Source organism: Mizuhopecten yessoensis, unplaced genomic scaffold (genome assembly GCF_002113885.1).
Source record: "Mizuhopecten yessoensis strain PY_sf001 unplaced genomic scaffold, ASM211388v2 scaffold3575, whole genome shotgun sequence".
Classification (NCBI taxonomy): domain Eukaryota; kingdom Metazoa; phylum Mollusca; class Bivalvia; order Pectinida; family Pectinidae; genus Mizuhopecten; species Mizuhopecten yessoensis.
The window spans coordinates 35,148-54,333 of NW_018405113.1; the positions used below are offsets into that span (position 1 = coordinate 35,148).

The 19,186-nt window shown below is 36.0% G+C and overlaps 1 protein-coding gene across 4 annotated transcripts in view; it reads left to right on the plus strand.

The window, feature by feature from the left end:
• The window catches only part of LOC110447696 (cation-independent mannose-6-phosphate receptor-like), a 47,466-nt gene that overhangs the window by 16,581 nt on the left and 11,699 nt on the right, over positions 1-19,186 (plus strand). For all 4 annotated transcript variants that reach the window (XR_002462625.1, XR_002462626.1, XR_002462627.1 and 1 more), the window contains exons 16-33: positions 595-775; positions 1,097-1,402; positions 1,813-2,006; positions 3,280-3,363; positions 5,120-5,342; positions 5,583-5,951; positions 6,942-7,008; positions 7,124-7,268; positions 8,265-8,403; positions 9,199-9,324; positions 9,976-10,241; positions 10,923-11,129; positions 11,971-12,120; positions 13,356-13,541; positions 14,210-14,405; positions 14,961-15,037; positions 17,094-17,251; positions 17,725-17,870. Coding sequence is in view for 1 of the 4 variants with exons in the window: in XM_021493543.1 (XP_021349218.1) it covers positions 595-775; positions 1,097-1,402; positions 1,813-2,006; positions 3,280-3,363; positions 5,120-5,342; positions 5,583-5,951; positions 6,942-7,008; positions 7,124-7,268; positions 8,265-8,403; positions 9,199-9,324; positions 9,976-10,241; positions 10,923-11,129; positions 11,971-12,120; positions 13,356-13,541; positions 14,210-14,405; positions 14,961-15,037; positions 17,094-17,251; positions 17,725-17,870 (3,220 nt within the window). In the remaining 3 variants the exon portion in view is untranslated. The remainder of the gene's footprint in view (positions 1-594; positions 776-1,096; positions 1,403-1,812; positions 2,007-3,279; positions 3,364-5,119; positions 5,343-5,582; positions 5,952-6,941; positions 7,009-7,123; positions 7,269-8,264; positions 8,404-9,198; positions 9,325-9,975; positions 10,242-10,922; positions 11,130-11,970; positions 12,121-13,355; positions 13,542-14,209; positions 14,406-14,960; positions 15,038-17,093; positions 17,252-17,724; positions 17,871-19,186) is intronic.

Sequence of the window (19,186 nt, forward strand, 5' to 3'; positions counted from 1 at the left end):
ATGACAGTTCTAGTTTTTGATTATCCTGAAAGTTAAACATCACTTCTTTAGTCGATGTTATAATGTTATTAAGATCTGTGTTACAACATTTGACATCATCAACCCTAAGTCATTCTGTACAGAACTGATCACTCCCAATCACAAGGGTATTAGTATCTTCTTTGTTACAATAACCAGTATCATGTTTCAGATCAGTATCATCAACCCTAAGTCGCTCTGTATACTACTGATAACTCCCAATCACGAGGGTATTAGTATCTTCTTCTTTGTAACAAAGGTGCAATCATCCCAGATTGCACACTCCGGAAGTAACTGAAAATCTGTTAAAAATAGCCAAAACCCTGATTTGGTACATCTCCCGCATTGGGGTCGATTTAGCCCCAGATATTGAAAGTTACCCTTCATTAAACCCTAAAAAATCACCAACTTTACAAAGTATCTCTATTGTTGTTAAGTTCATTGCCAATTTCCCTGGACAAAATCCCGGTGATTTTTTTTTCACTAATTTGTGATATGGAATGAGGGAGATCTCCCTCATTGGAGGTTTCAGAGGTTGACACCTATGTTGTTACAACAACCAGTATCATGTTTCAGATCAACATCTGCGGAGTCATGTCACCGACTCATTGTCCTCATGTGGAGGGTAAGGCTATGTCCTTATGTCGTCTGCTCCCCAACTCCTCCACCGAGGGCCTCAGCTTCCTCAAATACACCCTCGACTATGATGACGATGGCAAACTGATGCTGAAATATGAAGGCAAACGACTGGACAGTGGTACGGAATCTGACTTAATCATTGAATGGAGAAATTTGGAAACTTTTGTTCAATATCTATATTTGGACCATGGTCTTAGTGATGCCTTGTAAAGTACTGACAGACATATATATGAACACTTTGAGGTTTTAGCTGTTTACCAGGAAAGTATTTGTTTGCTTATGCAAAACCAATTCATTGCTTTCCTTGATATGGAATTCTCTTTTGAACTGTCTTTACAAAAAGTAATGATCAAGTTTTATATATGGCCTCCTTGTGTGGCTTTGAAGAGTTATATAAGCATGGGAAACATACAAAAATGTAAAGTTCTTGTTCTTCCAGGGATAAGGATAGAGGTCAGGGTTCTGTTCCTCTGCCGACAAAATGTGGATATTGGTGAGCCTAAGTTTGACCGAGTGGACGAGGGATACAAGTACATATTTACATTTGAGACATCACTAGCGTGTAAACCTGACCCAATAGATTGCTTGGCTGAAGATATCCATGGAAACCGTTTTGACCTGAGTCCGCTGGCACGTGGTGCCGGCGACACAAACTGGCAGGTGACAGACACTCATAGTGACCATAAAAATACCTATCACATCAATGTTTGTCGACCAATCAACACAGCCGGTACCTCCTGCCAAGGTGTGTTAAAAGAACATAAAATGAAACTTAATTTAAGTGTACTGATAGATCTAAATTTTAGAATAGTTCTATTTTTCTCACTGTTATCGATATATATTTTCTGTCAGAGATAATGGTTTTCTGTAATTTATATTCCATGAGCTGTTCATTTGCTCTGTCAAGTTAAATTTCTTCGCATGAATTCTGGTGAATTTATGAAAGGAATTCACAGGAAATTATATCGCTTAAATGATCTTTTTTAAGGGACATCAAAATGTTTTTGTCTGTTCAACTGAACATAATTTTTAATGAATAATATGATTACGTTCTTGAAATTATATAATTAATATACACAGAATTAAGTTATTTATATTAGTCCTGTCTGGTGATTGGTTTGCAGACATGATGTCATGTGTCATTACTGTTGCCAGGTGGACCAATCGGAGGGTGTGGGGTGTCCAGCATTGGCGATAGCTTCAACATGGGCTACATACATTCTCAACCCATCGCAGCCGAGGACGGGACCGTCACACTTCACTATCGCAACGGAGACATCTGTAACAAAAACAAAACCAATGAATCCCGATACAGTACAAGGATTCTGTTCTCCTGCTCAGGGGTTGAGGTAGGTGGTATCCATGACAACAGCTAATGGCTTCTGTGTAGAAGGGGTTCTGGTACATTGTATCCATGAAGGCAGCAACATCAACTTTCCTTGTGAAGTTTAGAACTTCCTTGTTGGAAGAAGATTGTTTTAGTATTTTAACCCTAAAAGGTTACACATGGCAGATCTAGATGCTTTCATTTGTGCCCAACAGGGTTGTAAATAAATTAGTAAACCAATAAGTTTCAAAGTGCTCCAAAACCTCTATGATTTTGCCACAGTAAGTTACATGTATTTTTGTTCATGTACTTTTCTTTATAAGGGGAAATTAGTTTCAAATTGTCATTTGTAGCATCATACATGTATGATGTTTTGTGAAAAAAGTAAGTCTTGTCTTCTGTAGGGTATTCAGCATTTAATAACTTGATAATGCTTTCTCGTCAGATGTTAGACTATATTTGAATAATTATGTTTACTTTAAAGATTTTTGCAAAGTAAAACTTCACTAATCCAATACAATTTTGGCATTATTATAAAGAGGTTTGGTGATATATTGGGGAGGATATGATAAAAGATTAACCCTTCACAAATGCTGGTGGAAAACGAGGTGTTTATTTTTGGATTTATACACAACATACAAGATAAAGCGTAAATAATTCTAAAACTGGTTTATTAAAATTTAGTTTCTTGAGTATAACAAATCTAAACTGTGGCTCTTCTCACCATTTGATAATCTTTTACATAATAGAAACTAGAAACATAATGCAATGTCACATGCATGTATCTTGTAAATTGCACCATTACCAAAAAAAACAATCTTATAGTAAGTAAAAATTAAACTTAAGAAAGTATGCCTTTAAAGAAAGAGTAGTCAACCATTGGAACTCACTGCCAAACCACGTCGTCACATCACCAACACTAAAAACGTTTGAAGCCCGACTGGATAAGCACTGGGGAAAACCAGAATGCTATTATAACCATGAAATTGATAATAATGAACTTATTAACTGTCGGGGTGTCAGCTTAGAGTCTGACGATACACCTGATCTGGATATATAGGCATATGCCTGCGTCCAGTACTATTATATTATATATTATTATATTATATTATTATACCAAATTATCCAATAACTGTGTGATGTTAATAAAAGCCAAGAATAATTATTATCTGAATGGGGAAAAGAATTCCCTTGAATTCTAATGGCCAAATGAATGAATTTATGCTTGCATAAATGAGCGAGAGCCCCAAGAATTTTGGATACGTTTTAACTATGTGTATTTGTTTTCTCTCCAGCGCAACCCAACCTTTATGGGCAAGACTGACAGCTGTGAGTACTTGTTCAGCTGGCAGACTCCCTTTGCCTGTCCCATGAAGAAGGTATGCTAAACTGGAATTAGCTATAACACACGAAACTTTTTTTATCTAACCATGTTATAAACAAGACAAACAACAAAATAAAGAAATGGTGACAAAAGCAAGTGTTTAGACACTTAATTGGCTCTGTGTATGACAATACCTCATTATCTTTTACTCGAGATGTTGGTTCATGATTTGAAATAGCAACATTAAGTTCTAAATATACTTATTACTGGAGTCAACGTTAGTATTATTTAATCGCTGCTGTGCAGTACTAAGTTGTACTGTCAAATAGAAACAATGTCATTTTGAATTGCATTCAAATAGAATTTCATTCAAAACATGTATGATTAAACTTTGCCTTTCCACCACTGTTGAAAAACAAATTATGATATTTACTCTGATCGCTTTCTTCAAAACATGTTATAAGTCTAAGGTAAGTTTAACCCTTTCACCACTGTGGACCATAATAGACTCATCCAGATCAATGCATGGTAGAGTTTACTAAAGTTACCTAGGGGTGAAAGGGTTAAAGATTATACTGTTACAGTTTACAGTGACAATGAAAAAACCCACAGATGACCTCTGTGTTTAGTACAAGTATGGCGACAAACTTTTGCCTCCTGGTAAACCAGGCCCGATACAGAAAACAAAGGACCCTGATCTAAAGCTTCTTTGATTTCTTTTAACTATCCATCAATTGATATATGCATTACAGGGGTATATGAATTGTCCCTAGAAAGTTGTTTTAATTCACACGGTGTGGGATACCAATAGAATCAAGGCATAGGAAAATCTGTAAAAAAGTTGAATAATAGAAAAAAATATTCTGAGTATTTAAGGATTGAATTCTGTTTTGTTGAGGTTTATGGGGTATAAACCTCAATTGGTCTTGAGACAAATTTTATGAACTGCAAAGCAAATGGGATTCTATCCTTATATTTACATTCAGAGCGATATTGATATTTGTTCGGATAATTTCTAAAATTTTGGTCTTGTGCAAGTCTAACACAACAGAAGGTATCAAAACTTATGACCTCATCTCTCACTTTGAGACGTCGTCCTGGTAAGATGAATAATCAAATTAAGATGTAAATAATTTTTTTAATTCAATTGAATACTTCTGAAAAAAAAAAAAAAAAATGAAAACAATCTATGAATGGAACTACTTCCCGCATTCCGCGGAATAACAGAGTAATCAGGTTGATAATATGCTGATGTATTCATACTCCAACTGAAAAGTTCATTGAAAAATAACCTTTAAAATGTTTAGTAGGTATATTGAGTCCAAGTTCAGTAGAAATGTAAATATATACATATGAATCATTCGAAAGCTGCTAAGATGACCAATCACTTCATTAACCAATCAGTGAACAGCTGTACCTAATTTGGGTGACTGACCAGTTATATCCTCCCGTTAACCACTGATTAATGATTTCTCCCATTGGTCCTTGTTCTCTCTCAATATCTGAAGGACCTTCTTAGACTGCAAGTCCTTGTACATTAACAACACTCACTCACATCAATCATTCAATTAAAATAAGCTGTGAGGTGACAAAAAACTTACATCTTAGATAAGATAAGTATAGTCAAATCTGGATTAGGAGACTATCCAAGGGAAGGCTAAAGGTCATCTATCAATAGAGTGTTATTATAAACTGCTTAGTGGGGTATACATAGAGAAAATGGTGGTCTCTTGAACACAGATTTGACTGAATTAAAGATAAAGTTAATATTAACACAGTAAGACCGTATTCCTTTACTTCTTTGGTTGTAGCCTCATATTGGTTCAGACTGTAAGGTGCAGGATCCACTGGCGACCCACGAGTTTGATCTGAACCCTTTACGAAAGGCAACAGACTATAAAGTGCCAACACCAGACAACTATTTATACATCTTAAATGTGTGCGGCCCCTTACAGTCCACCACCGCATGTGGGGCAGACCAAGTCGGTATATGCCAGACCAAGCCCAGTAATGCAAGTTACAAGGTCAATGCAGGTTGGTAAATACTCTTTACCTCTAATTTTAACATTGTTAAGTTGCTGGAACCCAGCTAAAGTTTAATATGTTGGTAGATTCTGGGATATTGAACTTCGTAAATGAATTTAAATGAAATGAAACAGAAGTTTGTTGAATGTTCAGTCATTATCTTGCTGTTTAAAATGGACCAGAATTTTTAAAGGTGAAGGTTGTTGAGTAAGTTGTTAACATGCAAGCTGACATATTTTCCATTTGTAGGAATGCCTTCCTCGGCTCTGCGCTACCAGACAGGGGTGATCACTCTGAAATATCTCAATGGAAAATCACCCTGCCATGGAAAATACAATCGCAGCACCATCATTACGTTTCTATGTGACCACTCTACGAATGGATCAGCAGGACCGGTCTTTATTAAGGAGGAATCCGACTGTACTTACATGTTTGAGTGGAAAACCAGTCTTGCTTGCCCTCCGTTTAAAGAAGAAGACTGTAGCATCACTGCCCCAAACCATAACCAGTATGATCTGAGCACGCTCGCCTTGACCAGTGATAACTATGACTACCTTGATTATATTCATAATAAAAAGTTCATCATCAACGTATGCCGATCACTCGTCCACAAGAAAGGTACAGCCCTTATAGATCAAGGTTACTTTTTATAAGACCACAAAGCTAGAGTTCAATGCTATCATGCTGTCTGTCCCTTAACATCAATTTTTCATGAGTTATGCCTCTTTGCAACTTAGATTATTCTCTTAGCATAATTCTTTCTTGTAAGCACAAATAGAACACATTTTTCAAACCAAAATTAAGAATCTTCATATGTCAATCCAGATCCTGCATCAATTTTTACCCCCCCCCCCCATGAAAACAGAGAAGTTACAACATGCAATGTTGTAACTTCTCTGTTTTCATGCTCCTTAACACATGTTAAAAATGGCCACCCTGTCTGCTAAAGGTAACTGAAAAGATAGAGCAATTCCCTCCAATAAGAAATCTCTATTTTCTCATTCACACAAAGCAATTATAGTTATACTTTATTAAGAGACCATTTTTGTTTTGAGCCTTATAGATATAAACTTTATTTAACAACAATTATGAAACAGGTTATTTCAACTTATACTTATCACTCTTGTTGGCCCGGATGTTAGCGCATGGGGGGTCTTAGTGTGGGAGAAAACCGGAGTACCCGGAGAAAACCCACGTGGTCAGGCAGGTGACCCCTACCTTTTCACGTCCGATCGGGAATCGAACCCCAGCCGCCTTGGTGAAAAGCAAGTGCGCTATCCACTGCACCACCTGACCACCTGACCACCTGACCACCCTGACCACCACCTGACCACCCAATGAGCCTTCCCTTGGGTGGTCTATTAATACAGATTCAACTGTAGTTTCTATTATATGAGTATCTGAAAAGCAGGAGGTAATAATATGATTTCTTATAAATCTTTATCTTATTTGAGAATTTTGTTTCAAATCACATTGTAAATTGTTTTTCCATCAGATAGCTAGCCAGAGTTTTTTTTCTGCTAGCCAAGCATCCATAACACTCTATAAAAGATTTTGTAAAGATTGTCCTTAAAAATATTTACAGATTCCTAAATTTTCTAATTACAGATCAGACATGTCCGTACAATGCCGCTGTATGTATGGTTGACCTGACCCAACAAAACGATACTCTAAGGTAATAATGGTGTCGTCTGCTCCGTATTTCTTCCATACTTATTATGATAAGTGTTGTATTAATATCTAAGACAGATAACACTTGTGGTTCATTACTGTCCACCCTGTAATTGCAGGTTCCACAACCTGGGCGAGGTAAACAAGCACCAGGTGATCGTAGATAACGGACAGCTAGAACTCCATTACACCAATGGTGAACAGTGTTCCTCGGGCGGCAGAACCTCAACACGTATCATCATGTACTGCGACAAAACAACCCTGGTACTGCTTATTGTGTTAGGATACTATCACATTATGTGTTAATTCCTATAATGCTATACATGAACTAATTTTCGGCAAAGTTTAATTTCCTTACTGTAGAGTTATGGTTACAAACACTGACGCTGACTTTAGATAGGTGTAAAGCACCTACATGATGCAGACTATAATAAGCCTATTACTGAGTGGGATTTTCAGGATGGCGGCATGGGTACATTCGCGTATCCGGTTGAAACGGTTGAACCGGTTGAACCTGTAAAGGAAACGACTGGCACAGATCTGGACCGAGGCTGACCTCAGGAAAATTTGGCATGGGTAGATTGAGGGGTCCAGACGAACCTGACCGAAACTAAAATGCTGACTATTGCCAGTTTGTGTTATTTCTTTCTAAAACAATGTCAAGTCACATGTAATTTTTAAGATACGTTATGTAATTTAGTGGACGCATGAGAGAAGGGCATAATATTCTTGATACATTGTTTTTTATTCTCCGAAACTGTGGATTTTTAGCTCTGCTTATAGAACAGTCCAAGTGTGTTCGTTTATTGTGGAAAATTTCTGCGCCCACGTACCGTTTCAACCGGGATACACGAATGTAGCCCATGTGTACCACCTTTATATGTTCAGATGAATAAAATGCAGTATTGGATTTAATTGACATGTATTTGTTGAAGGCTTCAATGTTATAACACATTCAAAGTAATGTATTCTCGAGGATATTTAACGTAACTAATATTCAATTATTAAGTAAGCTCTTGTGTTAAAATATTGAAATAAATAAATTTATTGTCAAATTTCCGCACAAAGGAGCATGAAAGTTTGTATTCTGTGAAATGTATTTGATTTGAGACAAATTTGTGAAAGCTTTGCTATTGAAATATTATCATCGGAAAATTCTGCAAATCATAACTTCATGTCTGATTTTTGTTTGGTTTGCTATGGCTATAATGTTGAAAACCCTTGATTTCGTAATTGTGTTTAACATATTAATTCAAACAGTTTTCCCATCCGGTTGGCCATTTTACGGTGAACAATTGCGAGCATGAATTTACCTGGAGTACACAGGCTGCATGTCCCTTAAACACTGACCAAGACAGCGAGCAGACGGGCAACTGTACCGCCAGGAATCCAGTCACAGGTAAAACATAGATTTTGTTTGCTTTTGTACAACAGGAAAAGTAAGTGTGGAATTAAATCACCTTTCTTGTAACAGATCCTTCTCAACACAGCAGACACAGAACAATAATGATGTACTTCATACAACTTTGTATTTGGAATACAATCAAATCCGTGTATATATGGCTCATAGAGAGCAAATCAGTCTTTATACAGTCTTATTATGCGTTAACTCATTCACCCCTGAACTTTCATAATCAATTATTCCAACCTTTGAATTGGAAGAGTTCAAATGTGTCTTCAGGGGTGAATGAGTTAATGTACCTATTTTTTTCACATACATACTTTCCTGAATTGACATTTCCATACCTTTTCCCGAAAAAATCAATTGCATTCACATATTTTTCTGTCTTACACTATGTATAAACGATTGTTAGCATGAAACTGAAAATTGGGAACAAAGCAAATTCCCATAGAAATATATGTGTTACATTTTCGCCAGTGAAATATCAGAAATTAGTTGTTTAATAAAAACATGTACCTGTGAAGATATATGAAAGGTTATATCTTTACATGTCAAGATATCACTTTTGATATTGTTCAATCAGAACGGTACTTTCTTTTCACTGCATAGATTTTCAGTTTCAAGTTTAGATGAAGCAATAGAAGAATAAGAGGGTTTGACTCAAGTGACACTCAAGAACTTATAGATTTTTCCTCCAGAAATTATATTAAATACAAACAAGGTCACTACTGAGAATATATTGTTTCCTCTGTAAGATTCTTTGCCGTTAAGCAGTGTCATTTTGTTCCACAGGACATGTATTTGACCTCAGTTCCCTAAATAAAGGGACACCTTATAAAATTGACGACCATCGAGGCCACATCTTCAAACTCAATGTGTGTGGCAAAGTTACTGGCTCCGGATGTGCTGGAGTCTCAGGTGAGTTATAACATCTTAATATATTTTTACTTTATGTAATAAAGAAATAAGATAGAGCTAAAAAATGTTTTGTTAGATAAACTGTTGATTGCTTGAACCATTTTTAATGTTAAAATGTCCCTGCCGGCAGTAGATTTTCCTATCATTGGGTTTTTGTGTGAGGTCAGTAGCTTTTATTAACATGACCAGTGCCTATATAAGAATGAATAGAGTCATGTTAAAGTGGGCAGTTTTATGATATTTATGATGTTGTCAGTTTTGTGTTTTGCCGATATATAATTTATTTGTGATAACGTCACTTAGTTTTTGCTATGGTCAGTGTTATCAGGATAACATGGTTTTGTACTGTGATAGGTCACTGTTTGATTTGAGTTGTCTATTTCATTACGTGTCAAGTTTTTGCTATGGTCAGTGTTATCACACGGTTTTGTACTGAGAAAGGTCACTGTTTGATTTGAGTTGTCTATTTTATTACGTGTCAAGTTTTTGCTATGGTCAGTGTTATCACACGGTTTTGTAGTGAGATAGGTCACTATCTTTGAGTTTGGAACATGTTTGTGGGTTTTTGAGTTTGGGACATGTTTGTGGGGTCAGTTTTGAGTGGTCCGGTGTCATTTAGAATGGTTATGTAATGCCACCTTTCTGTTAAAGTGGGAGCCTGCCAGGAAGAAGTGGCCGGAGACAAGAGGAACTTCAGTAGTGGGCTATACAACTCCAAGCTACAGTTTGACAATGGCGTCCTCGTGCTGAACTATCATGGTGGTAAAGACTGCCATAATAAAATGTACAAACGCACAACCATCATCAACTTTGTCTGCTCCCAGACAGCCGGTGAGGGTAACCCGGTGTTTATAGATGAATCAGATGACTGCACTTACTATTTATCTTGGCATACCAGCCTCGCATGTGAAAAAGAGGTAACCAATCAGCACACTTAAACTTTATAAATCAGCCAATCAAATTGTTTAGTGCTCCAATATACCCTACTCAAAACAATTCTCTGTTCTAAGTTTGAACGAGGAGTGCTTATTCAAGTGTGAGTTTGTTTATACTTGTCATGTGACAGTTTGATTTAGGAGAGGTATTTGACTGCTCTGAGCTTGATTGAACTTATTATATCATATAGACATGTCAACATTATATAATGTTAATCAAAATTTGATTTTAATGTACACATTTACTATAATGTTACATTAACTGTACATAGATTACTTTCAACAATTAAGTTATCACTGATTACCTGGCTGTACAGGAGTATTCTTCCACGAGTTTAGCTGGTTCTACAGCTTTAGGTGGCTTGATATGTGCTGAAATTTAAACTAGGCTTCAAGTCATTGTTTACGAACATAAATGTATATTTTGACACTCTCCAATACATTAATACACTTGCAGGGTTTCTAATTCATTTTCGGGTGTACTAGAATTTGGCAACAATCAATCTCTGTTTTTATAATCATATTTATGTTTGGGTTTTCTGATCAGACTAAAAGATTTCACTGTGTATGGATGTTATTTGAGAATCACATGTTTCAAGTTATTTCACAAAAGAAATTTTGGACAGATTTCATCAAAAAAAACTTTCTCTGTTTTTTTACCAGGTGAAATGTTCTGTTGATGCTGGAAACAGAACTATTGACCTTTCACCTCTGGTCAAGCCAACTGGAGAGTACTCATCTCTGTCCACTATGAATGGGAAAGATGTCTCGTACTACATTAACATCTGCCGACCTCTGAACCCGATCTACGGAACACTTTGTCCCCCACAGGCCAGTGCTTGTATGCTACAGCCTGGTGGTAGCCCACAGGTAATACTAACAGGTCAACACCAATGTTGTTATGATCAATTAATGATGGGTTCCTGTTGATTTTCAGCAGTATTTAACTGTTTAAAAGATGTTTTAAATGTTATGATAATTTTTCAGTTAAACAGGAAGTAAAAATATTTTGTTAATTTCACCCTTGAAATCAAATTCCAGAGATAAATGCCAGAATAACAAAATTTTGATGAATAGGATCCCCCAGTAACTCACCGTGTGCCCACAGCAAGTTGCTGCATTATGTCTTGTCTGTCGTCATACTATTCAATGTCAGTTGTCTAGGTGATTAAAGGAGTGCAATTGTTGGGAACCTTCCAAAAGTTGCCAATGTTGTTAAAATTTAAAAAATAATTGAATCCTGTGGAAAGTCTCTCCTAATATTTTCAATAGATAATAACAGAAATAAGAAATTAGGGTTTTTATTTTCACATTTTAGGAGGAGATATTGTGACCATTCCTCTCAAACTAGTGAATCCATTTTGACAGTGTAACCCAGACTGAACTCCAATCATAGTATTCCTCTTATTTGAAGTTCATTAAATGAATTAATTGATTTAAGAAACAACTTGAAAACAGCAACACACAATTTTACACATCCTTATATGCAATACTACCATTAGCAATATTGTTTTGACTTTTATAACTTTACAAAATCCTTTTACTTAGATTATAAGCAGTGAATGAGAGTACCCTGTGTAGGCATATTATTTCATAAGATTATATTATTATTTTTTTATCAATTAGCGAGAATTCATTTGTTGAATTTTATTTCATAAACGAGAATCAATCACAACAATATTCAGTGACAGTAAAATAATTCTGTTTTCAGAGTTTGGGGAAAGTAACTGGTCCTCCAGTGCTGGAGAAAGGAACTGGAAAAGTAACCTTAATTTATGAAGGAGGAGATGTGTGCTCGACAAACCAAGCCAAAAATATGTCGACTAAAATTGTGTTCGTATGCAACCCAGGAGTGTCCAGAGTGAGTACCAACACGGCAATATCTAAGTTATAACTGATCTGACTTGCCTCACAAGACAGAAGGAAATCTTGTTCTCGGCATACCTTATAATGTCATTTCTTTCTTTTTGAACAATTAGCAGCTATCATAATTATCCTTGAAATTCCAAGGGTTATGCTCACGGATGTTCTCTGCACTCCAGGAATATGTCATGACAAAATTAATGTCTCTGTATGTGCCACCATGTGAATGATACAAATAGATTAGCTTAATGTACATCATTAGAATGGCAGTGTTTAACTATAAAATTGACAGGTTTTGAATCTGATTTTAATGTACACATGTACTATAATATTACATTAACTGTACATAGATTACTTTCAACAATTTAGTTATCACTGATTACCTGGCTGTACAGGAGTATTCTTCCACGAGTTTAGCTGGTTCTACAGCTTTAGGTGGCTTGATATGTGCTGAAATTTAAACTAGGCTTCAAGTCATTATTGACGAACATAAATTTATATGTTGACACTCATCAATACATTAATACACTTGCATGGTTTCTACTTCATTTTCAAGAGATCTAGGTTTTGGCAACAATCAAGGGTTATGCTCACGGATGTTCTCTGCACTCAAGGAATATGTCATGACAAAATTAAAGTCTCTGTATGTGCCACCATGTGAATGATACAAATAGATTAGTTTGATCCTTTAATGTACATCTAAAGAATGGCAGTGTTTAACTGTAACATGGACTGGCATTGAAGTCGTGTATTGCTTCTCTGTAATCCTCAGAAGGCAGGTATCAGCCTAGCGATAAATCCCTTCAATCAAATCGCCTTCAGATTTGTCATGACATATGCCAGGGGCCAGGAGAACCCTGCTGTTGATGAATATATATAAGTTTGGAATGCGACAATCTGAAAAACAGAAAACACAATTATAAAATTGGTGTGTTTAATCTGTAACTTATCAACAAAGCTAGCCCTGTAATGTAGACATCTAGTTTACTATTCTTTTACATCAAGGTAAGGGGGGGGGGGGGGCAGCCAAATGGCCTCTGCATGGAGANGACCATAATACCATTCATAGTAGGTATTTTACAAGTGTCCTTAGTGCAGTACTGCAGAACTCTTTTAAAAGGATATACTTGCCAAATTTAGATAACGTATGTCTGGTGTCGTTTATGTCAGGATTCAATGTGATATGCTGACGGTGACTGTTATAACTTTTATTACTTTTTTTCATTCATCAAGTCTGGCCCGGTACTACAGGAAGTGTCGGACTGCCAGTATGTGTTTGTATGGGACACCTCTGTTGTCTGTAGTCAAGACGACACCAATCTACAGCCAGTGGCCAATCAGGATTGTTCTTACAAAGACGCTCAAACTGGCAACACCTACAACCTTACATACTTCAAAACTTTACAGAAAAGAGAACCAGTGAGTAATTAACGTAGTCGACGTTTGGTAATTTACTTGATTGATTGATTGGTTTTACGTCCACTTCACTACCGAGTAGTTTGGTGATCCAGCAGATGTAGAAAAGCAAGGAAAATGAGTAGAAGGGATAAAGTATGTAGTGAAAGAATAGAAAGGGGAGACAGGGGAGAGAAGGAGCCGTCTATCCTATATGTATTTATGTTCATGAATTTAATTTTTTCCTAGGCCTAATGTTTGCCTTAACCTAGGTAATGTACAGATCCACTTCAAATAAATACCACTGTGTGCTTATGTACAGTCATATATAGCAGTCAAATCTGGTAAGATACAAATCTACTAGAAATAATTACCAGTGTGTTACAATAATTATACATAGTTGTCATAGTTTGGTAACATACAAACTACTACCACTGTGCTTGTGTAAAGTAATATATAGCTGTTGAAGTTCTATGATATACAACCACTACAAATCCATACCACTGTGTGCTTGTGTACAGTAATATATAGCAGTCAAATCTGGTAAGATACAAACTTGCTACAAATAATTACCTGTGTGCTTGTTTATATATAATGGTCTTACTTCCATTTGACTATACATGCTGAAGGCATGTTGCTGTGATAATTCAAATAGTTAAACATCACTTTTTGTTTATTTTTTATTGAAACAGATGAAAAAAAATGGTTTCTCATATTCAATCAACGTTTGTGATAAAGTGGAGACAGCATTACCTGGATGTGAGACAGCTGGTGTTTGTCGGACCAATAATACGAGAGGGGTCTCCTACGGCAGTGTCGCCCACAGAACTGTGTCAAAGACAGGCAAAGTCATCCAGCTAACATACACACAGGGCGATACTTGTGGTGGTTAGTTTCTTTGTAATTAATAGCAAAATGTGAAAATTGGTAAATTGCAGATATGTTTTTTAAACAAAATAAAGGATCCCTGTGCCACTGCACTGGAGTTTTCCTATATACAGTAACCTCCCTTTAACTTATGTTTGGATGTAGCTGTAGTACATGTACAGTTGGACCGCGATGCCTCACTCACACTCACTGGTAGCTGAATCAGTTAGAGTGATGGTAAGATTCATATCTCGGTCTAGCACCGCTGAAGCTTTACACAAGTCTCGCAAAGTATGGTTTTCTTTTCATAAATGATTTGGTAAAGCTTAAGTCATGCCTGAAAAAAGTTCCCAATTTTGTTGTTACAGTTTTGGCTGTGATACGGGGAATCCTTTAATGCTTTCACTTACTTCGGATTGAAAATATGAAATATCGTAAAAAGTAATAAATACTGGCATTGACCAATGATTCCTTGTAATTCAATGGGAAAGCGAAAGTAAGAATTATATTATACATTATGCTAGATGTCCATGCTCCTTGATTAACTGTCGCTACTGATATTTGTTTATCTTCCAGAGAATAGAAAGCGGGAGAGTGTGATCACTTTTGACTGTGATACATCTGGCAAAGTCGGCCAACCCAAGTATACCTATGTAAGTACCTCATCTCGTTATCTAACCAAGTACGCCTTTCTACATACTTTCTATATTCATGTTACCAGAAATGTCCTTGATACATGTACATGTAAGAAATGTATACAGGGAAATTTTCACTGTAGCTTTGACCTTTTTCGCCCTCCAAAATGTGGGTTAATTTACCATAACAGTTGATGTAATATTAAAACACAGTATACAGTATATTGAAATTACATATAAAGGGCAAAATGAGCACTGGGTGATTCTGGTTTTCACTGATAAGGGGGTAAAACTTCCCCACTTTACGCTGTCTCTTTACTTTAGTCTGTTCCATATATCTCACAGCCTTGCTTTCTGCACATGTGTAGAAATGACAGCTCATTTCTGACATGGCGGCTTTCTTTGACAAAGGGTTATTTGCAAGTTTTGTGTTGGAGAAAAATAATCAATAATTACTGTATAATTCAGGTAGGAAAATCTCCACCTTTGAGTTAAGATTTTAACTGTTGAGACCTTGGCAGAGCCTCTGTGGTGAAACAGTAAATATCCTATAGGTTGAGATTTTCCCTTCTGCATTATACAGTGTCATTTTATACATAAGAAGTAAGCTCTATATATATTTATAGAGGTAATGTTGTATGTTTTATAGGCCGGTCAGTGTCATTCTATACATGAGAAGTAAGCTCTATATATATTTATAGCGGTAATGTTGTATGTTTTATAGGCCGGTCAGTGTCATTCTATACATAAGAAGTAAGCTCTATATATATTTATAGAGGTAATGTTGTATGTTTTATAGGCCGGTCAGTGTCATTCTATACATAAGAAGTAAGCTCTATATATATTTATAGAGGTAATGTTGTATGTTTTATAGGCCGGTCAGTGTCATTCTATACATAAGAAGTAAGCTCTATATATATTTATAGAGGTAATGTTGTATGTTTTATAGGCCGGTCAGTGTCATTCTATACATAAGAAGTAAGCTCTATATATATTTATAGAGGTAATGTTGTATGTTTTATAGGCCGGTCAGTGTCATTCTATACATAAGAAGTAAGCTCTATATATATTTATAGAGGTAATGTTGTATGTTTTATAGGCCGGTCAGTGTCATTCTATACATAAGAAGTAAGCTCTATATATATTTATAGAGGTAATGTTGTATGTTTTATAGGCCGGTCAGTGTCATTCTATACATAAGAAGTAAGCTCTATATATATTTATAGAGGTAATGTTGTATGTTTTATAGGCCGGTCAGTGTCATTCTATACATAAGAAGTAAGCTCTATATATATTTATAGAGGTAATGTTGTATGTTTTATAGGCCGGTCAGTGTCATTCTATACATAAGAAGTAAGCTCTATATATATTTATAGAGGTAATGTTGTATGTTTTATAGGCCGGTCAGTGTCATTCTATACATAAGAAGTAAGCTCTATATATATTTATAGAGGTAATGTTGTATGTTTTATAGGCCGGTCAGTGTCATTCTATACATAAGAAGTAAGCTCTATATATATTTATAGAGGTAATGTTGTATGTTTTATAGGCCGGTCAGTGTCATTCTATACATAAGAAGTAAGCTCTATATATATTTATAGAGGTAATGTTGTATGTTTTATAGGCCGGTCAGTGTCATTCTATACATAAGAAGTAAGCTCTATATATATTTATAGAGGTAATGTTGTATGTTTTATAGGCCGGTCAGTGTCATTCTATACATAAGAAGTAAGCTCTATATATATTTATAGAGGTAATGTTGTATGTTTTATAGGCCGGTCAGTGTCATTCTATACATAAGAAGTAAGCTCTATATATATTTATAGAGGTAATGTTGTATGTTTTATAGGCCGGTCAGTGTCATTCTATACATAAGAAGTAAGCTCTATATATATTTATAGAGGTAATGTTGTATGTTTTATAGGCCGGTCAGTGTCATTCTATACATAAGAAGTAAGCTCTATATATATTTATAGAGGTAATGTTGTATGTTTTATAGGCCGGTCAGTGTCATTCTATACATAAGAAGTAAGCTCTATATATATTTATAGAGGTAATGTTGTATGTTTTCTAGGCCGGTCAGTGTCAGGCCCTGTTTTACTGGCGGACGTGTGTGGTGTGTCCCAAAGTGGCTGATGCGTGCTCACTTGGCTACAATTACAAAAGCTATGATCTAAGTATGTTGTCAAGTGAAACTGGTGGCTGGAATCTCACTGACGCCAAGGGAAACAGGTGAGGTCAAGGTCATCCCGAACCAAAAGTCTTATTGCAAAATATTTTACAAAATTTAGGTATGAACATATTTCCTAAATGTAAAACACATCATTTGTGTAAAAACTTACTCTCCGCATTGCATGTCATTGAATTTTCACAAAGAATTTTAATTCAGAAAACGAAAAACAATATTATACATGTACATCAAGTCTATAAATGTATTTGAATAAATATTGGCCATAGTTGTTGTAGTTGACTCTCAATTGTTAAAAAATATGTAAAATATAGAAATTACTTATAGATATTTTGGAGTATTATGCTATAATAAATAAGAATGGTCCTATTACTTTGTGTTGGTACAATTACAGTTGAAGCTTACAAACTTTTAAATTTACTTGTCTGGAAAAATTGGTGTCCACTTGGTTGTTATTTTAGAAAATGAGGGTGTTTTCATTATATATGAGAGTATCTTAATTGTCTTAAAAAAACAGATACTGGATCAACATATGTCAATCAGTGAACAATGGCCCCACAGACTCTGAGGAGTGCCCACACATGGTGGCAGCCTGGCGACAGACTCCCAGTGGACTGGTGGACAGATTAGGGCTAATCAGCACACAGAAACTCACCATGGACAGTAAGTAGAACTTAAACAGACAAGTGCTTGTCAGTATAGAGAAACTCACCATACAGGACAGATGGACACAAGGCTTGTTAGTACACACGCACTGAGTGTGTTCGTTTCTATATGTTATTAAGCCCATGCCTCATAGTCATAAAAAGCCAACCCATATGCAGTAACGTAGAAATGCCAAAAAAGATAAGTTTATTTGCCTGTAATAACCCAATCCCCCTAGTCAGAGATCATGTGTTGGTCTCCTGTACTTATAGGATAAAATATAAATAATTAATAGGCTTAATAGGCATGAAGAGATGAAGACAATAATGTTACCAGGATTGGCCCAGGTGTCTGGCCCCACTACAGGATTATTACATCAGGTATATCAGTAATAACTGACACAGTGATTCACTGGGATATGTAGCCCTGTAATAGGGCTACATTCGCGTATCCCGGTTGAAACGGTACGTGTGGCGCAGAAATTTTCCACGATAAACGAACACACTTGGACCGTTCTATAAGCAGAGCTAAAAATCCACAGTTTCGGAGAATAAAAAACAGTGTTTCAAGAATATTATGACCTTTTTTCATCCGTCCATTGAATTACATAACGTATCTTAAAAACTACATGTGACTTGACATTGTTTTAGAAAGAAATAACACAAATTGGCAATAGTCAGCATTTTAGTTTCGGTCAGGCACGTCTGGACCCCTCAATCTACACGTGCCAAATTTTCCTGAGATCAGCCTATGTCCAGATCTGTACCTGTCGTTTTCTTTACTGGTTCAACCGTTTCAACCGGTAACACGAATGTACCCTAGGTGTTTAAAAGGTTTCTAAGGTCAAGGTTACTGTAACTGGGAAACAAAAAGGTTTCTAAGGTCAAGGTCACTGTAACTGGGAAACAAAAACATGCATGCAGGAGGGGTTATGGTTGAGTTGTCATTGTTCTAGTATTCAGGAAGAATGAAGCTGCATAGGTTCATTTAAAAAAGATTTGTGTGATATAAGCCCCATGGGTTTTTTCTCATTTTAATCCAACTGCTACATGTACACATAAAGAAAATTGCAGAATTATAAGTTTGTTGTATAAGTTTTAAACTGGGGGGTTTTCTGATAGAATTAATGTATAGGTTTGAAGTTGGTTATATGGGCTGATATAGTTGGTTATTTAGGTTTTAAGCTGGTTATTTGGGCTGATATAACCTGTGTTCAATGTTCTCCCCACCTTGGGCACAGAGAATACTACACTGAGACTGGTTATATAAGCCCATAAAACATGTTTGCATGGTGTCTATAAATGTAGTTGTTTATAAATATATATCATATTTAA